Genomic DNA, 17,044 nt, shown 5'->3' on the forward strand with positions numbered 1-17,044 from the left:
AATAGCAATATTAAAAATAAATAATTCTTATTAATTTAAATCTTTATTTTACTTTTTTTAGTTCTTACTTTTATTTGATTGATGCAAATTAAAATACTTTATAATATATCTTACTGATAATTTTTATGACTATTTGCCATTTTGTTGTAATTAATAGAAGACGAGTCAGGTAACGTGCATGCAATAGTTGTAGAATTATCAACAATTAAAAAGTTTAAGCTGCAGTAAGAATAACGAGGCTGCCATTTATTTACATTTGAAACTCTTTGTAGAACAGTGAATTAAGTTATTGGGGCACCAACTTCAGTATCTTTTTATAGAGTGTGAGCAAAAGTTAGCTTTCAATTTTGTACGCCGAAAGTTTTGTCTTTCTGCCCGATGACCGAATTGCTTGTTTCTGAGTAAAAACTGTGATTTTAATTGCAAAAAAATTTCTTAACTGTTTTTATTTGGCGTTTTAGGTTCTTCTGTATTTTATAATTTTTGATGATTGTTGAGTTTCTATGTATTTCTGCTTTGCCACGAAGTGAGAACTGAATGGATTGAATTAGAAATATATATCTAACGAAATTTGAGGAAATAAGTTTAAATAAAGTGCAGCGAAAAATGTGTATGATTTAAAAGGCCGTAGAAAGAAGTCCTGTCGTGTCTACATCAGATATTTTAATGTTATATTCTTCGTTGAGATGTAAGACTATAATCTGAAGACCTCAAATTGCACTTTTCAATCCATGCATCTTGAGGGCAATATTTCGACTTAGCTCAGCAATAAACTGCCGGCAATAGATTTTTTTTGGCGTTTTTAAATATGCAAAAATGTGGTTTCGATTTTATTTTGACCATATGCATGTGAGAAATCTATTTTTGGGGGGGAGGGTCTGCTCAGCGCATTATTCATAATAAAATCTTATGATTTGTAAGAAAAATGCCAGATTGCAAGTAAATGTGGACACTAGAAATCAAAATGATACAAATATTCATTAACAATCTACTAGAGCATTAAATAAACTTTAGTTGCTGCCTGCAATATGCTGCTCTCTCAAATATGCAAAGAAAAAATTTAAAAAACTGGTCCGTTTTGTAACAGAATAATTTTTTTCAACATGGCCTGGGAGATTTCTTTCAGTAAGGTGACTTTGAATTGGATATTATTTCGTAATGGTTTGTAATACGAAGTTATCATTCCGTAAAATATTTGATCTATTTTATTCTTAAAAATACGGCGTTAAGACTATCATTTACGCCTCCCAACATTCCGTTTTACTTCAGAAAATGTTGTTGACATTCTCTGCGACCATTAATATTCAACTTCCAGGAAAGAATGAAAAATCCAGAAGCCTTAAATAATAGTAATCGATCGCAACAGCAGACGAAATCTAGCTGTGTTACGATATACCACCTGGTTTCTTTGCCGGAACTGATTTCGAGCCGGCGCATGCTGCAACACGGCAGTAATAATGGAGGAGACTTTCGGCAGAAGGGTCCTTTGGAAGAAAAAAAAAAAAGAACAATTGAAATGTCCTAGGTATCTCCTAATGTGCGGTTACAGGTTGTTGTAATTTCCCCGCCGTGGGAAAAGTAAAAGAAAGACCCGAAGACAAGAGAATCATTATTAACCCCGGGAGAATCGGCTTAATCGCAAAAAAATTAGCCCCCTCGCGTTAAGTCCATGGAGGTAGGAACCATGCGTTAAGTTGACAAAGTTGCCACATTTGGCGATTATTCCGCTTTCAGTACTCTGATTCCATGGAAATGCTTTGTGAACATTTAGGAATATTAAACTACGTTTGATGCAGTACATGCCCGTGATAATGCTTAAATGATAAATTCTCTTTTATTTAAATACCTATTTACTTTTTGTTCCCTTATTTTAAGCATACAGATCTTGACTTTCTATGTATTTTTATTATGCATATGAACAAAATTTCTTGTTGTATAACCATCTTTACTTTAATTATGTGCTTTGCTTGCCAAAATAAACTAGGTACTGTGGAATTATTTGGATTAAGTAATAAATAACTTTCTACGGGTTTAGGAGAATCCTAGATATGTATCTCGTTTCCTTTACAAAAGTCAATTGCTCCCATCATCGTTAAAGAACTTTAGCAGCATTAATCAATAATTAATTGATATTCATCTACCTACATAAACGAAAGATGTATCCAATAAAAGATTTGTTTTACATTGATGACTACATTTTGATTGTGACATTCTTCAAAAGAACAGGCTAATACTGTGTTTGCTCATGTATTATTCTCCAAGTTTCTTTTTCCTAGAGCACGATATAGATACTTTTCGTTTATAGTAACCACAGTGGATCTATGAAATGGATGACCCTCGTCTTAAAACACAGAATAGTTTTTTTAGCCCCAAAACAACGTCAGTCTCGAATGAGATATTAGTATCGAAACGGCCTTTTTGGTGGCAACACTTAAATGCGTTGTATCAGTTTTCAAATTGTTGCCACCAAATATTATCACCCTATATTATAGGAGTTCTCAATCTTTTTGTACCTAAGAGAATATTCTAGAATATCTTTTGGACGGCGGGTGAAATCATTTGCTTTTACATCATTTGCTAGAATATCATTTGCTTTTACAAGGTGAATTTATAGTTATGCACATAAAAAAAAAAAAAAAAAAAAAAAAAAAAAAAAAAGAGAGAGAGAGAGAGAGAGATCGGTCGTATTTCGCTTTATTTTGGTATCTGTGCTGGACTCAATTTCTATTTCATTAAAAATGAGACACATATCATTTTATTCATGTGTAACTTTCCCATAGAATTTTATTGAAAACTAAAAAAATTTTATTGTAATCGCACACCGGCGGACACACGAGCGATCGGCGGGCGCCATGTGCCCACAGGCATAGAATTGGGAACCTCAGCTGTCTTATATTTAAAGAAATTAAATAATGAAGAATCTACATGAATGTATGCATGTTTCTCGCACTGTGAATAAACAGCGGTACCTAGAACCATCAAATTTTGAACAACATAGTTCTCCACTCGAACATGGGCATCCAGAAGCCTGCATTTTTAATTTTTAATTTGTAACTCACTGATTTCAAAAAATGGCAACATTGTACGGAATATTTTTATCAGCGCGTGAGACTGTCAGAAACTCTAACGATATGCTGTTGTTAAATATTTTGTGATTTTGCGGTTGAATCGAATTTTATGTAAGTAAGCGTAAGTATCGTAAACGCCAAAAACATGACATTTGAATAAATAAAGTAAACGCGCAAAAATCAATAAAAGGGAAAAAAAAAGTTTTGTAAAACCATCTTAGTATGAAAATTGAACATTAATATGATGACCTTAGAAAAACGTATGCTAACACTTGATATAGCACCGAAGATTCTACACATATGCTGCTTTTAAAATTTTTGTGATTTTGGTGTTGAATTGTATGGCGTAAGTGTGAGGAAAAGGATGCTTAACAATTAAGCTAAAAAGACAAAATAAAAATAATTATAGGAATGAGCGTAACGGCACATTGGTAGACTGCGATCTCAACGAGAGAGTAAAAAAACTTAACAAAGCCTTTTGAGAGACCGTTAAAATCTGAAACCTTTCAGACCTTTTTTTCTTGTAGTATTTCTTTCAGTAATGTAAACTGTTTCATTATTAAACCACTGGGAATTTCGCTGGCCTTTACATAATAATGTTCAAAGTATGGATAGATTAATGAAGTACACCGTGAAAGTAAAAAGAGCTGCATTGGACGTTATCTTGAACAGATAATAATATACAACTATGCACACATATGCCGTTTAACTAAATAACTTTGTAGATTGTAAACAGAAAAAGTACATTACATGTAATTTTCCTCACTAAATTCTCAAGCGGCGGGTACCATTTACTTTTTCAAGTATTTAACCTATGAAGAATACTTTTTTTTTAATTTTTTTAATTTAAGAATCATTCTACGGATTATAAAAAGCACATGTGATTTCTTTTTCTAATACTTTTTATTACATATATACACAATTTTTAAATGTTAATTTTTGTTTATTATGTACATAAATGACCTGCCAGAAAAGACTGAAGAGAATCATTAGGTTATATCGATGTCAGGAAACTGAAGAAATCCGCCGTGTCCTCGTCGGGATTCGAACACTAGACCTTCCAAATACGCGTCAAGCGTGCTTCTAGTTACACCACGAAGGCATGAGGAAGTCAGAGACAAAATACCTGATATGCTTCCACCCTTTCAAAGGGCGAATGGTGATTAGGGGACCCAATCGCCAAATCTTGGTAGTGACGAATTATCGTCCCCTACCTTTTTGTTTAGGAACCACTTGTAGAATTTTTCAATATCAGGAAATTGAAGAGATCCGCAGTGCCCCAGCCGGGATTCAAACTCCCGATTGTTCGAATAGGCGTCGAGCGTGCTTCTAGTTTCAGCATGCTTTCATGATGAAGGCACGCAGAAATAGCGGAGGTAAAAAAACCTTATAACTGGATGGTCATTAAGAACGTAATACTCTGTTGGACAATTGCTAAGCGCGGATGACAGTAGCAACGATTGCAACCACAAAATGGAAGGTAGGAAAATGTGAAAATTATCATAAGTGGGGAATGCAGAAAGACGTGTTGTGTTTATGCCAATTTTGGATTGCTGAAGTTGTTCAACACGTGATAGCGCTGATAAAAGATGTAAAGGATATGACGCGTGTTGACCATCATTGTTCAAAAGCAGAATTTAACGGGAAAGAATCAACTAACGAACTTGTTAGAAATCATTTCAAACAAATGGAATGTGTAGAAAACGTCACGGGAGAAGTCGTGTTTGCTGTACGACGCCTGCAGAAGGTAGTTATATTTTGCTGTTAGCAAAAAGGAGCCGGCGCTGCACAGCTACTGAGGTAGCAAATCAGTTACTTGATGCTACTACCAAGCAAATCTCCGAAAAACTGTAGCCAGACGGATTACACGCTTCCCGTCCAGTTTTGTGCATTCCATTCTCTAGACGTCACCTTTCCATCCGTCTGCAATGGTATCGTTAACATCGCAAATGGAGGGAAGAAGACTGGACTTGTGTACTATTCTCAGATGAGAATAGGTTCAGTCTGTCATGGGATTGTAGTAGTCAGTTGCTCTGGCGTGAGAGTGGTACTGCATATAGTCCGACAAACCCACAGAAAAAAAAAAACCGACATCCTACGCATGGTGTCATCTGGGACTATGACTGACCAATGGTACAGTTAATGACGTCCTGCTGCCTCATGTTCGGATGTTCAGTGGTGCTGTCGGTGATAAATTTATTATTATGCATGATAACGCAATATGTTATTGACCAGTCGCTGTCCAGAAGTGTCTAGAAAATGAAGATGTTCAACGCCCCATATCGCCAGCACGTTCTCTAGATCGGAATTCTATTGAAAATGTTTATGATGCTTTGGAGAGGAGTCTCGCTGGTCGACAGTGCTCTCCAATAAATAAGGACACCTTCGTCCATGCACTGTCAAAGGAATGGGCTAAATTACTCCAATAGCTGCTGGATAATGTTGTGCAAAGCATGACACGAAGTGTGGAATCTTGCGTCGCCCTCCTTGGTGGCTATATCCCGTTTTGACATTTTACGCCAGAATGCTTACGAAAGGTAATTGCATTTCTTTCTCTTTTACGTATTCAGCATAAAATGATCATTTCGTCCCTTGAACACTTTACAGAGCCTTATGAATTTCAATGCACAATAAATTATCTTTATCGTTATATCCTGCATCGTTTTATTTCACTTGGCATCCAACCACACTTTTTTAAGCCTATATAGCTGTTTGTCTTTAGCAATTGTCCACCAGTATATTACAAAGAGTGGAACTAGTTTTGCCGAAGCTCTTTTTATAGCAGTTGCTGAGACTGATACTAATGACTCCATCTTTAAAAAAATCCAACTGTGTATAAAGCTGTAACATTTTATTTTGTTAGTATCCTTAAAAATTATGTACTTGTTATATACTTAAAAATCCTTGATTGCATTTGATTATTCATTTATTTTTAATGACTTGATTAATTTAATCTTTTGTGGTTTAGTTAACATAGTTCCGCATTTCTTTATCATGTCGTAGATTTTGGAGATTTGCATAACCGTAACAGCGTAAATACTCTCCACACGGAGAGTTAAACTTTCGAATTTTAGATCAGGCGATAATCTAAAGCTATCAACTCATACGATCATTTCAATGACTTTCACCTGAGTCAGAATGACTTTCACCATTTACTATTTTAATTTTTATGTAAAAAACAAAATATAGCCAACTTAATAAAGAATAATTATCAAACACTTAATTCTGTATCCATTATACTTTAAACTATATTCTGGACTTTCGTTTCTGATAAAACAAATAAAGATATTTAAAAACCGAGTCACTAATTCAAAAAGATTAGAAGGCTGTTAAAAAAAATCATACTTCTAGTCCTTACTCAAGGCCAATATTCTCTGTTTCAAGTGAGCTAAACTGATACAAAGATTTGTCATCCATACCGCCAGAAATACGTTCATTTGTCAGAAGTTTATTCATTTATTACATACTTAACCAATGTAAGATAAATCATCGTCATCTTCAGTACCACAGCTATTCATCTTTCATCAGTGCACCGATTTCATGTCACCTACACCAAAAGAATGTATTCTGAATTAATATTCTTACTTGATCATTTATTTTCGATATTAAAAATGATGGTAACACAAATATATGCGTTTAAGCAGCAGTAAATATCGTCTGACGGAATTTTAATCAATCATTTTCTCTTCTGTAAGTTGCCTACTAAGTAAGCTTCTTATGAGTTCAATAATTAATATTTTCGTTCAGAAGTTTCTTCTTAAAACTAAATGAACTATTGATAAATGTTATATCGAACCTTAATAGATTATTAATGCTGTTTGTTAGCAACTTTACTTAGTTCCCGAGTCCACCATAATGATGCAAAGTAAGCTGCATGTAGTAGGTACGGATGTCTTTGTTTGCCATGTAAATATACAGCAACTCTTCTCTAAAAGGTTTGGCAGTTTATTTCAAAAGCATGTTTTATCGTATAGAAACGAGACTACTTAATTTCAAGCTTACTCTCTTGATCCAGCTAAGATTGAAGCTAACATAGCGCATGGCAGTTGCTAAGATGTAGTCTACTGTTAGCTATTCAATGTCGTCCTGCTATGAAGGAATAAAAGGAAAAAAATATAGAGCCTACTTTTGAGCAAACTTTAGAATTTGTACAAAATAAAGTGCATTTTGAGCTTCTCTTCATTCGAAATAAGCTGCACTGTGTTTTTACGAAAAAATATATCAGAGTTTAAAAGACGGCACTGTTCATTTTCAAGGGAAAATTGTGATTTGCAGCAAGTATAGATTGCAAAACGTCCTTTACGAAATCACTTGAGTCCGCATGATCAAGCCAAAAAAAAAAAAAAAAAGTCTTAAAGCTATTTAAAATCTCATTGAATAAAAAACTCTAAATGTGCATCGTTGGTAATCATGAAAAAAGCATAACAACCTGACAGCAAAAAAGGAATATGGTTTTTGTTTTAGCAAAACGAAGCAGAAATCATACCCCAGATAACTTCTAATTGTGCTAATGGCTGCAGTCACACCTACATGTCTATCTAAACGGCTCCTTGTAAATTTAATACTAAAGAGTTATATATATGGAAACTTGTAAGACTTCTAAGTTATTACTTCGTCATTCGTCAAATCAGAAGTGTGTTGTTATCATCAATGGAGCCATCAAATGTAGTGTAGCTAGATGTGGTAGATGAGATAATATCCTCAGAAAAATAGCGATTAACTATTAAGATTCAGAACATTAACTTGTTATAACGCAAGTGGAAAAAATCATTATCTCTACATGTAATAAAAGAAAGAATCTGTGTGTCTTTCGTGCTTGCGTGTAAGCTAAATAGACCCAAGGCTACGAAATTTGGTATATAGGTGCATCTAGACAAGAGCCAGTGCTCCTCGAAGCGGTTTATTTCAAAATTCCAATCAGATTTATTTAATTTTACATTTTAGATTTTATCGCATCATTTTGAATAGTTTCATTGATGTGGTTTTGGCAAGGAAAAATGAGGGCGATCATTCTGTGGTTCAGCTTTAAATTTAATGTTTCTCTTGGTTACTGGACGTTTGTCCAGAGAAGGCAACGGGGTGTTGGTTAATTTATTTATTAGGATAATTAATATTTGTATTCAGGGATATTGTTTATTTCATTGCATTTTTGTTATATGTAATACATTTTTTTAAAAATTTATGGGTTTTTTTTTTTTTTTTTTTTTTTTTTTTAGTCCAAAGGGATTTGAGTCCCCGAAAAGATTACTTTAGTTTTGGCATTTTGCGTCGGACTTCTAAAAATGTCGGTTTACTTTTCAAACTGTTGCCACAAAATGTTAGAGTCCAGCATTATATTTGGAGGAATTAAATAATGAAAAATCTGCATCAATGTATGTATATTTCTCGCATTGGGATAAACTAACGGTATCTAGAGCCATCGAATTTTGAATGACGTAATCCTACTGCGAATATGGGCATATGAAATCCAAATTTGAAATTTGGAATTTGTTTTATATCGATTTCATATTTTGTAAAATTTTAACGAATTTTTGAGTAACAAACTCAACGATTTAAAAGCGAGCAATGGCAACACTGTACGAGGGGGGGGATCTTTTTATCTCCAGCGCGTCGAACTGTGTATCGGAAATTCTAAAGATAGGCTCATTTTAAAATTATTTTGCGACATTGCTATTGAACTAAATTTTATGATTTAAGTGCGAAGAACATGATATTTAATAAATAAAGGTAACACACAAAACGTTTAAAAAACGCTCCTTTGGACGTAATTTAAAATCTGAAACCTTTGAGTTTTTTTTTTTTTTTTTTTTTTTTTTTTTTTTTTTTTTTTTTTTTTAAATTTTATTTTTATTTTGTTGTTCTGCAGAGTAAAATTCTGCGCAGTTTTTAAATTTAACGTTTGGTGTTCCCTTCAGGCATTTTTCTGGTACATTTAAAAGCCAGACGAAGGCTGGCCGCGTAGCTGCTAGTTAACAATAAAATCTCAGTGGCAGGGGCCATTTTGGACTAGACTTTATACAGGATTATACGCGTACAATGATTAGACCATAAATAATGACAAAACACTGCTCTGTACTTCATAACCGAGTCTATTATGGGATAAGGTTAATCTACAGAAATTCTTTTGGATTCAGCTCATCTTTACCGAAAAGCATGGATTAAACATTTATATAGAGATGTTAAATGTAGAATTTATGTTCTTCTTAGCAGAGCAGCTGATGAAGCTGACGTATTGGAGACTAAGAATTTCGAACTCTTTACACAACTGGAACATTCATCAAACCTCAGTTACATGATATGTGCCAACTTCGCTTTCAGTAGACATGTAGAAGAAGCCACCATCCCAAAATCTGCGAGATCTTCCAGTTCATAATGGCTGTAGAAATAATTAGAAAATGATCCGACAACTTCTTCTGCCTAGTCTGCATGATGTCAAACAAAGATAATGAAGCTTAAGACTGCCGTATTGAACGTTGTGAAATTTGTTGGTATTCACATGGAAGGTTTCCTTCCTTCTTTTTTTTTTTTTTTTTTTTTTTTTTTTGTTTATTATTGTTGGTGTTATTACTCCATTTTACGTTATTTTGTTCTCATAACAGTTCTGTAAGATCTATCCTCATTATTTTTTTCTAGTTTCCTCTTTGGTAAAGTGTCTGTGTAATTTATTTTAATAAAATTATTATGGTACTTTTATTGTAAACATAGTATTTTTTCCTCAGAGCAAATCCAGTTACTAGATATACCAAAAAATATCGGTTTTCCTCTCTAATAGGACCCCTGACTGATTTTTTTTTTCTTTTGAATTGTTCCTCGGGGTGAGATTTCAAATATAAGCAACTGCAAACGAATTTTTGCCTTAAGCTGGATTTACAATTATTTCATTTTACATTTTAAGCTTCTGTATTCTGCTTTTAATCAATGCATTTTTCTTTACCATAAATCATTTAGTAAGTACTACATGGACTTTGCTGGCACACGTGCAAAATGTGTAGTATGTTTCATATTGGCTAAAGCTCACTGTGCATATGTTTAGCTTTGCACATGCAGTGCGGAAAACTTAACTGCAGACTTATATCACCCATGACTAAGAACGGAGTCAAGGCAATAACATTCCCTTTCATGTTTTAGTTCATTAGCTTAAGTCCTGTTGTAGTTCTTACACCTGAGTTTTGGAATTTCTTTTTAAAATAAAATATTTATTAGTATTGTTCTCTCTTTGTACATTTTCAATTCTTGTTTATGATTATTATACCTACTTCTGGTTAACGGAAAGTAAGTAAAAGTTTGAAATACTTTTATAGAAAATCTTATTTTATTGTTGTAATTGCGTTTACTTAGATATTTTTTGAAAAGTCTAAATTAGTTTTTACCTGGTTATTCAAGTACCGTTAGCTTCTTTCTAAATATATGGGGTAGAGTAGGTGGGATTTTATGAACGAAAATGCTTAAAACTTGTCATAAGAAATTCTCTCTAAAGGTTGATGTCAAGAAAAGTAAGACCTTGGATTTCCATCTTACCTTATCTCAAAGCTGCAGACAGAGCTAAGTAAGTGCTTCGTTTTAAGCAAATAATGCAATCCTAATGAAGATGTTCGAAAGATTTCTTTTGGCGTTATTTGCACTAAAAAGATATATAGATTAGATATTTTAAGAGAAAGCTTATGTATTTTTCTTTAGCAAAAAAGAAGAAATAAATATTTAAAAAAAAGTATTAGCACATATCACTTCTCAGAAGATAGTGTTCAGATATTTAATTCAAATTCTAACAGCAATCTAGATTTTTTATCTAGATTCTTATCTTAATCTAGATTGTTCAATATCTTACTGTGAATTTTTTTAATGATTTTACTTTGGATGATCATATTTGTAGTAACTTGACCAGGCTTGGTTAACAGCAATGGTTCTTAGACATTATTGAATTCGAAAATCACTTTCAGTTGATGCCTAATTTGCTGGATCCCTAGCCAATGATCTGTACGGCATTTTTATTTTGTTTTTCATAATGAAAACTCGGGGAAAACCATTTAGACCATTCTTATCTTCGTACGACTTAAATCAGCGGAGATACTCATAAATGACTCTGAAAATGGTAATTTCAGCACCCATTTTTTCGAGTGGCGACAATCTCGGGCGCTGGAGATGAACATCTGCTTCATTTCGGAAAGTGTTGCCACCGCTCGCTTTCATATTGTGGAGTTCGTTAATAAAAAATTTGTAAGTTTTACAGAATATAAAATGTTTAAAAAAATATCTGAAAGCTTACAGATTTTATATTACGCCCCAAAGAGGCAGTTTTTTAACGTTTTGTGGGCTACCTTTATTTACTCAATATCATGCGCTTCGCACTCAAAGCATAAAATCCAATTCAACAGCAGTATCTCAAATATTTAAAAAGAGCGTATCTTTAGAATTTCCGATACGCGGTCTCGCGCACTGGAGATAAAAAAGGTTTTTTTATTCCAAAGGGGCAATTTGCCTAGAAGGGCTATTAAATTCGTTTTGGCATTTTGCGTTGATTCGCTATAAACGGCGAATCACTTTTTAAATTGTTTCCACCTAATATTAGAGCCCTGTATTATATTTAAAGAAAGTAAATAATGAAGAATCTGCATAAATGTATTTATGTTTCTCGCATTGTGATAAAACAATAGTACCTAAAGCCATCAAATTTTGAATAAAGTGTGTCTCCGTCCGAATATGGTGATCTGGAAGCCCAAATTAGGAATTTGTTTTATTATCTATTTCATATTTTGTAAAGCATTTATGAGTTTTTGATTCAGAAACTCAAAGATATCAAAGCGAGCAATGGCAACACTGTATAGGAATTAAAAAATATATATATCTCCAACGCGCGAGACTGTGTATCGGAAATTCTAAATATGTTCTTTAAAATATTTTGTGATATTCCTGTTGAATTGAATTTTATGGTTTAAGTGCGAAGAACATGATATTTAATAGCTAAAGGTAACACACAAAACCTTAAAAAAAGTCCTTTTGGGCGTAATGTAAAATCTAAAAGCTTTCAGATTTTTTTCGTACAATTTTGACATTGCTCGCTTTGAAATTGTTGAGTTTGTTAATCATAAATTCGTTAAAGTTTTACACAATATGAAATAGATAAACAAAAAACACAATAAACATATATAAAAAAATTCCATATTTCTGCTTCCAGATGCCCATATTCGGATGGAGATGTACGTCACTCAAAATTTAATATCTCTAGGTACCGTTGTTTATTCATAATGCGAGAAACATACATAGATTCATGCAAATTCTTCATTATTTAATTTCTTTAAATATAAGGCAGGGCTGTAATATATGGTGGCAACAATTTGAAAAATGAAACGCCCTTTTCTAGTGGACGAGGCAAAATGCCAAAACGAAATTAATAGCCCTTCTGGGCAAATTGGCCCTTTCGCCTATTAATATTTATGGTTGTAAAATCTTTGCAGGAACTTCTAACTGAACTGTCCGATTCCCAGAGGTCTGCAGATCATGAATTAAGAATCATTGTTTTAGAGGAAGCATATTTTATATTGTTTCCAAGATATAAGTTTTTCCCGCGTTACATCTCTAATTAACAATCTACGAAATCTAATTTTTATTAAGTTTACGTAAATTTTTATTAAGTTTACAAGTCATTCTGGGCGAGAAGGGAAGGGAATGAAAATAACTGAGTGATTAAATTATTTCTTTCATAAACAATTTTGTTCTGTGTATTTTATATCCAGAAGGAAGCCTTAATATAAAACTATATCATTTTCGACATGAATATTTTTCTGTTCACCAAAATAACAATAATAATAAAAACCTTCAAATAAAATAAATATTTTCTAAACGAAGCAAATAATGAAATGTTTCCCTTCGCCTGTTGCTGGCGTCAATGCAAAAAGTAATTTTGATAAAGATGAAATGATAATAAATTTGTAAAAAAAAGATTTGCCTCGTGTGTTTCCTAAATAAAACTCTGAGATAAATAAAATTGGTATTCCCTCCATGGAGCGAAATTGGCTCTCGAAATCATCTGCTGAAAGACAAAAATAACAAAAACACCAGAGGAAGAAAATGGGGTGTGGAATGCCAGCGAATAAAAACAAACATTGGCGGTATCGCCCTGTCCACAACACCCCCACGCACCGTCCGGGTCTCTTGTCCTCCGGTTTTAAAATCCTAACGTCGCTTCCTACCTTCAGCTGCTTCCAGCGAGTGGCGAGCATTGGCGGTCTACCGAATGTTTTTCTGTGACGGGCAACCCTACACTACGATTGCCGAGAATAGTCGGGAGTTCGAATATTAATCAGTTGACAGAGGATAGCGGCCGCGTGCCGTGTAAACGCGGCGCCACTGACATGTGCCTTTCGTTCCTGGTGACGTTCCTGTCGGCGGTACCACTCCTCATGGCTCAAGGTGAGTGGAATGATTTTTCGGAATATATTTATTTCCGCTTCGTCTGCCGGTGTTCGAATTTTATGCGACTGAATAAGACACGCGGCGAAAATAGCGGCACGTGGGTAGTTTTCTGCATTTTATTTGAGAATATACAGGACAATGACTTAAATGGCTGTTAATTTTTTTTAATAATTTAAACGGAAATTAGAACTGAACAGTTATATTTCATTTCCTGAAACTGTTGTAAGAAAAAAGAACTTTTATTTATAAAAACTTGTTATTTGTTTACGTTAGGTAAAAGTGATAAAAACATTCTTTTTCTGTTACCTTATTTAAAAATTTGTTCTGTATTTATTTATGATGTGCGTTTATGTTGTATGAGAAAGAGAATTGCTTAAGAAGAAAAATAAGCATTTGCTAGTTTGACTTGCGGAACTGGTGTTCATTGAATAGTTCTAAATGTTCCTTTGAAGTTTTAGTATAGAAAATATATGTAACAATTTTTTTAAAGAGTATAAAATACAAAAAAAAAAAAAAAAAAAATTCTATAGCATATATATAAAAAATAAAACATCGTACAGTTAACTTCCACTTATTCGGTAACAATTAGGCCGGACATATATCTAAAAAAAATTGTTTATCACAGAGTAATTGTCACAAAAAATTATTACAAAACAAAATTTTCAACAAAAAGTACAAGAAGGAAAATGCATGAATAGCAGTGATAAGTTTTGAAACTTGGTTGTATCTGCAACCTACATAATTTAATTGAATGTATTCCGGAATATGTAAATTCTTAAATTATTCATTAAAAATTAATTTCTCACTGTTAGAAATAAATCAAGTTCAATCTTTTGTTTCTGACGAAATCTTATCAAAACACAGCGGTAATATAAACCAACAAACATAAACAGCATGTATATTGCGAGATGAGGAAGAAAACATTGACTGGTCAAAACGGAGAGATAAAGAACTTTACATACTGATTTACTTACTAACCAAATTAAGCTATTCTCTAAATTAAACTGCTTAAAAGTTCAGGTAAATTGTTTACAGTATTTTTCTTTTTCCTTATTATAATATGGGTGATTCCTCTTTCCTGTGTTTTTTCAACTGTTCTTTGATTAACCGTGATTTTACATTAACCGTGAACATCTCTGGTATTACTCCGATTAATCGGGAGATGTTCTTTCAAGCTTTCATGGAAAAATAATGAATTATCCGTTATCTGCTTGTGACAGATTTTCAAGTATGCAAATCATTGATGGATTAGTCAACTAAAATTTTCATTGAAGTCTCCAGAAAATAAGTGAACTTGAGCTGAGTTTCCTTATAAAAGAATAAATAAAGTAGAAAATGGAAGAGATTTTTTTTAACTGGAAAACTTAAAGTGTGGTGCATGCATTCACATTAATATCCGGTCGAATAAAACATCACATACAAAAGTACTAGAACAAACACATCAAAAGTAAACATAACATTGCAATAGTTGCCAAAAACAAAAGAGAAAAATGCAATTAATAAGCAGACGATATTTAGAAAAGTACAGATATTTAGACTGGAAAATGAAATTATCTGAAATTAACCACACGCGCAGACGACATTTGCAAAAGTAAAGCTATTCAAACCTGAAAAGGAAAATATATAAATTATTCCATCAATAAATGCAGTTTGTTTATATCTTCATTATTTTATGAGTCACCAAACACCAAAATGGGTCCAGGACTTCATAAACACCCTGTATTATAAATGAAGCGTTTAGTGCTTGGCTGCAGTGTTCCTAAATTGGTTATCGCAACTTTCACGGGTGATAAAAAAAGAGTTAAACTGACAATTTTCATAATGCAGTGTAAGAGCCCACCAGCGGCCGAGCGGTTAAAGTCGCTGACACTGTAGTTCTGGCCTAGGTTCGCTTCCAGACGAACGGGCTGACTTTTTGCAGGGGCGTTTTCGTGGTTTTCCCCCGTGTGTAACGTGTATACGAACAAGTTTCCCTTAGAAAGTCCTCCACGAAGGCATCTCTACTCTTAGGCAGATAGTCCTCGAGTGCTCTGTCTTAATCGAATAAACCAAACCGTAATACACATGCAAGGTGACTATGAAATGTGATCGCGGAAATGCAGAAAATGGATAATGAAAAAGTCATTTTAATCATGGAAGTTTGCCAGAAATAGTGTTTGAAATTTACTAGAATTCCTCACATTATTAACCGATTGCAAGATATTAAAAACCAACTGCAAGATATTAAAAACCAACTGCAAGATATGTAGACTTTGGAAGATACCTGCCATGTCGATTAGTTTTACAATAACAGCGGTAATTCTGGGTCACTGTATTACGAAAATTGTTGCTTTTGCTAAGTTCCATCAACCCCTAAAATTTTGAGGATTCTTATTTCACCCTGCATGTATAATTTTAATGAAACGAAAAAGGTTTTAAAGTTTATATGAGTATGATAGAACTCCTGTTAAAGAGTTTTTCAAGAGCCAAAGATTAAAAACTTCTTCAGCAAAAAAATTTCATTGGTGAGAAACGTATTACAGGAAAAGACATATTTTAAGTTTAGGTATTGTACGCTATGAATATTATTTTTATTTATTTTCGAAATTAATTATCTATCATCGTGGTGGGGAATTTTTTTCACGTTTCTGAAATTATTTGAGAATTAAATTCAGTTATTTTATAAAACTGATTAGTAAATTTAAAATTGAAATATGGATTTTGTTCAGAGATACGAAAAGATGAAATGCGACCCTTATGAATTGTTGGTGATTGTACAAAGCATAGTTTCTTAAACTGTGGGTCGCTAAAAATTTTAGCAGTTTTGATATTTCTTTAACTTATTATAATAATTTTACAATTACCAAATATTTTTACATAACGTATCTGAAAATACTCCTCGATAAAGACAAGCTAATATAGATAAAGAAAAACGAAAACGTTTCGACGCACTTTTTGATAATATAAACGTTCATTTTACTTTAAAAATTAATGTTAATGGCCTAAAACGGCAGTAGTATATTACAGTACAAGTGAAGAAACTGACAGTTTTACTCACGCGTGTGTCGGATTTGCGCAGTGCTTATGAGGGGGGGGGGGTCCCACAAAATTTTCGTAAATATTATGAGGGTCCCCACACCAAAAAGTTTAAGAAACCCTGGTGTAGAGAGATTATAATTCCCTTTCAAAAGTCGGAATCTTTTTATGGGATCAACAATGGTTTTCTTTTTTTTAATTGTTTCAATTTACTTCTATTAATTTAGCATTTTAATTACCGATTCCAATTTAATTAATTAAAAATTCCAGTTTATGATTCACACAGGACTCTTTTACTATCTAAATTTTCCTTCACATTTCTTAGGAGATAATTTTTCATTTATATGTTCTCCATTAAATTAAATTTTTAATCTTTGCAGCCATATTGCAATATTTTACTTTTAAAGCTCTTTTAAAATTAATCTATAAGTACAACAATATATTCAGTGATATATTCAGTCTTTATGTAAATCAACAATATATTCAGTCTTTATGTAAATCAAGTAAATCTGTAGCGCAAAGAATTTAGCAATAATGCTTTTTCAAAAAAG

General features: G+C 33.0%; 1 protein-coding gene across 2 annotated transcripts in view; it reads left to right on the top strand.

Moving 5' to 3' along the window:
• LOC118183051 (uncharacterized) overlaps positions 1-17,044 on the top strand; it is a 106,871-nt gene that overhangs the window by 40,509 nt on the left and 49,318 nt on the right. The window contains exon 1 of one of the 2 annotated variants that reach the window (XM_035352469.2): positions 13,250-13,475. The exons of the other annotated variant lie outside the window; for it this stretch is intronic. Coding sequence (XP_035208360.2) covers positions 13,418-13,475 — 58 coding nt within the window. The 5' untranslated portion in view covers positions 13,250-13,417. Of the gene's footprint in view, positions 1-13,249; positions 13,476-17,044 lie in introns of those variants that run through there. 2 annotated transcript variants of the gene reach the window in all.

The sequence above is a fragment of the Stegodyphus dumicola genome, chromosome 10 (genome assembly GCF_044657685.1).
Source record: "Stegodyphus dumicola isolate Sdum_Otavi_A_Nest chromosome 10, ASM4465768v1".
In the NCBI taxonomy this organism is placed as follows: Eukaryota; Metazoa; Arthropoda; class Arachnida; order Araneae; family Eresidae; genus Stegodyphus; species Stegodyphus dumicola.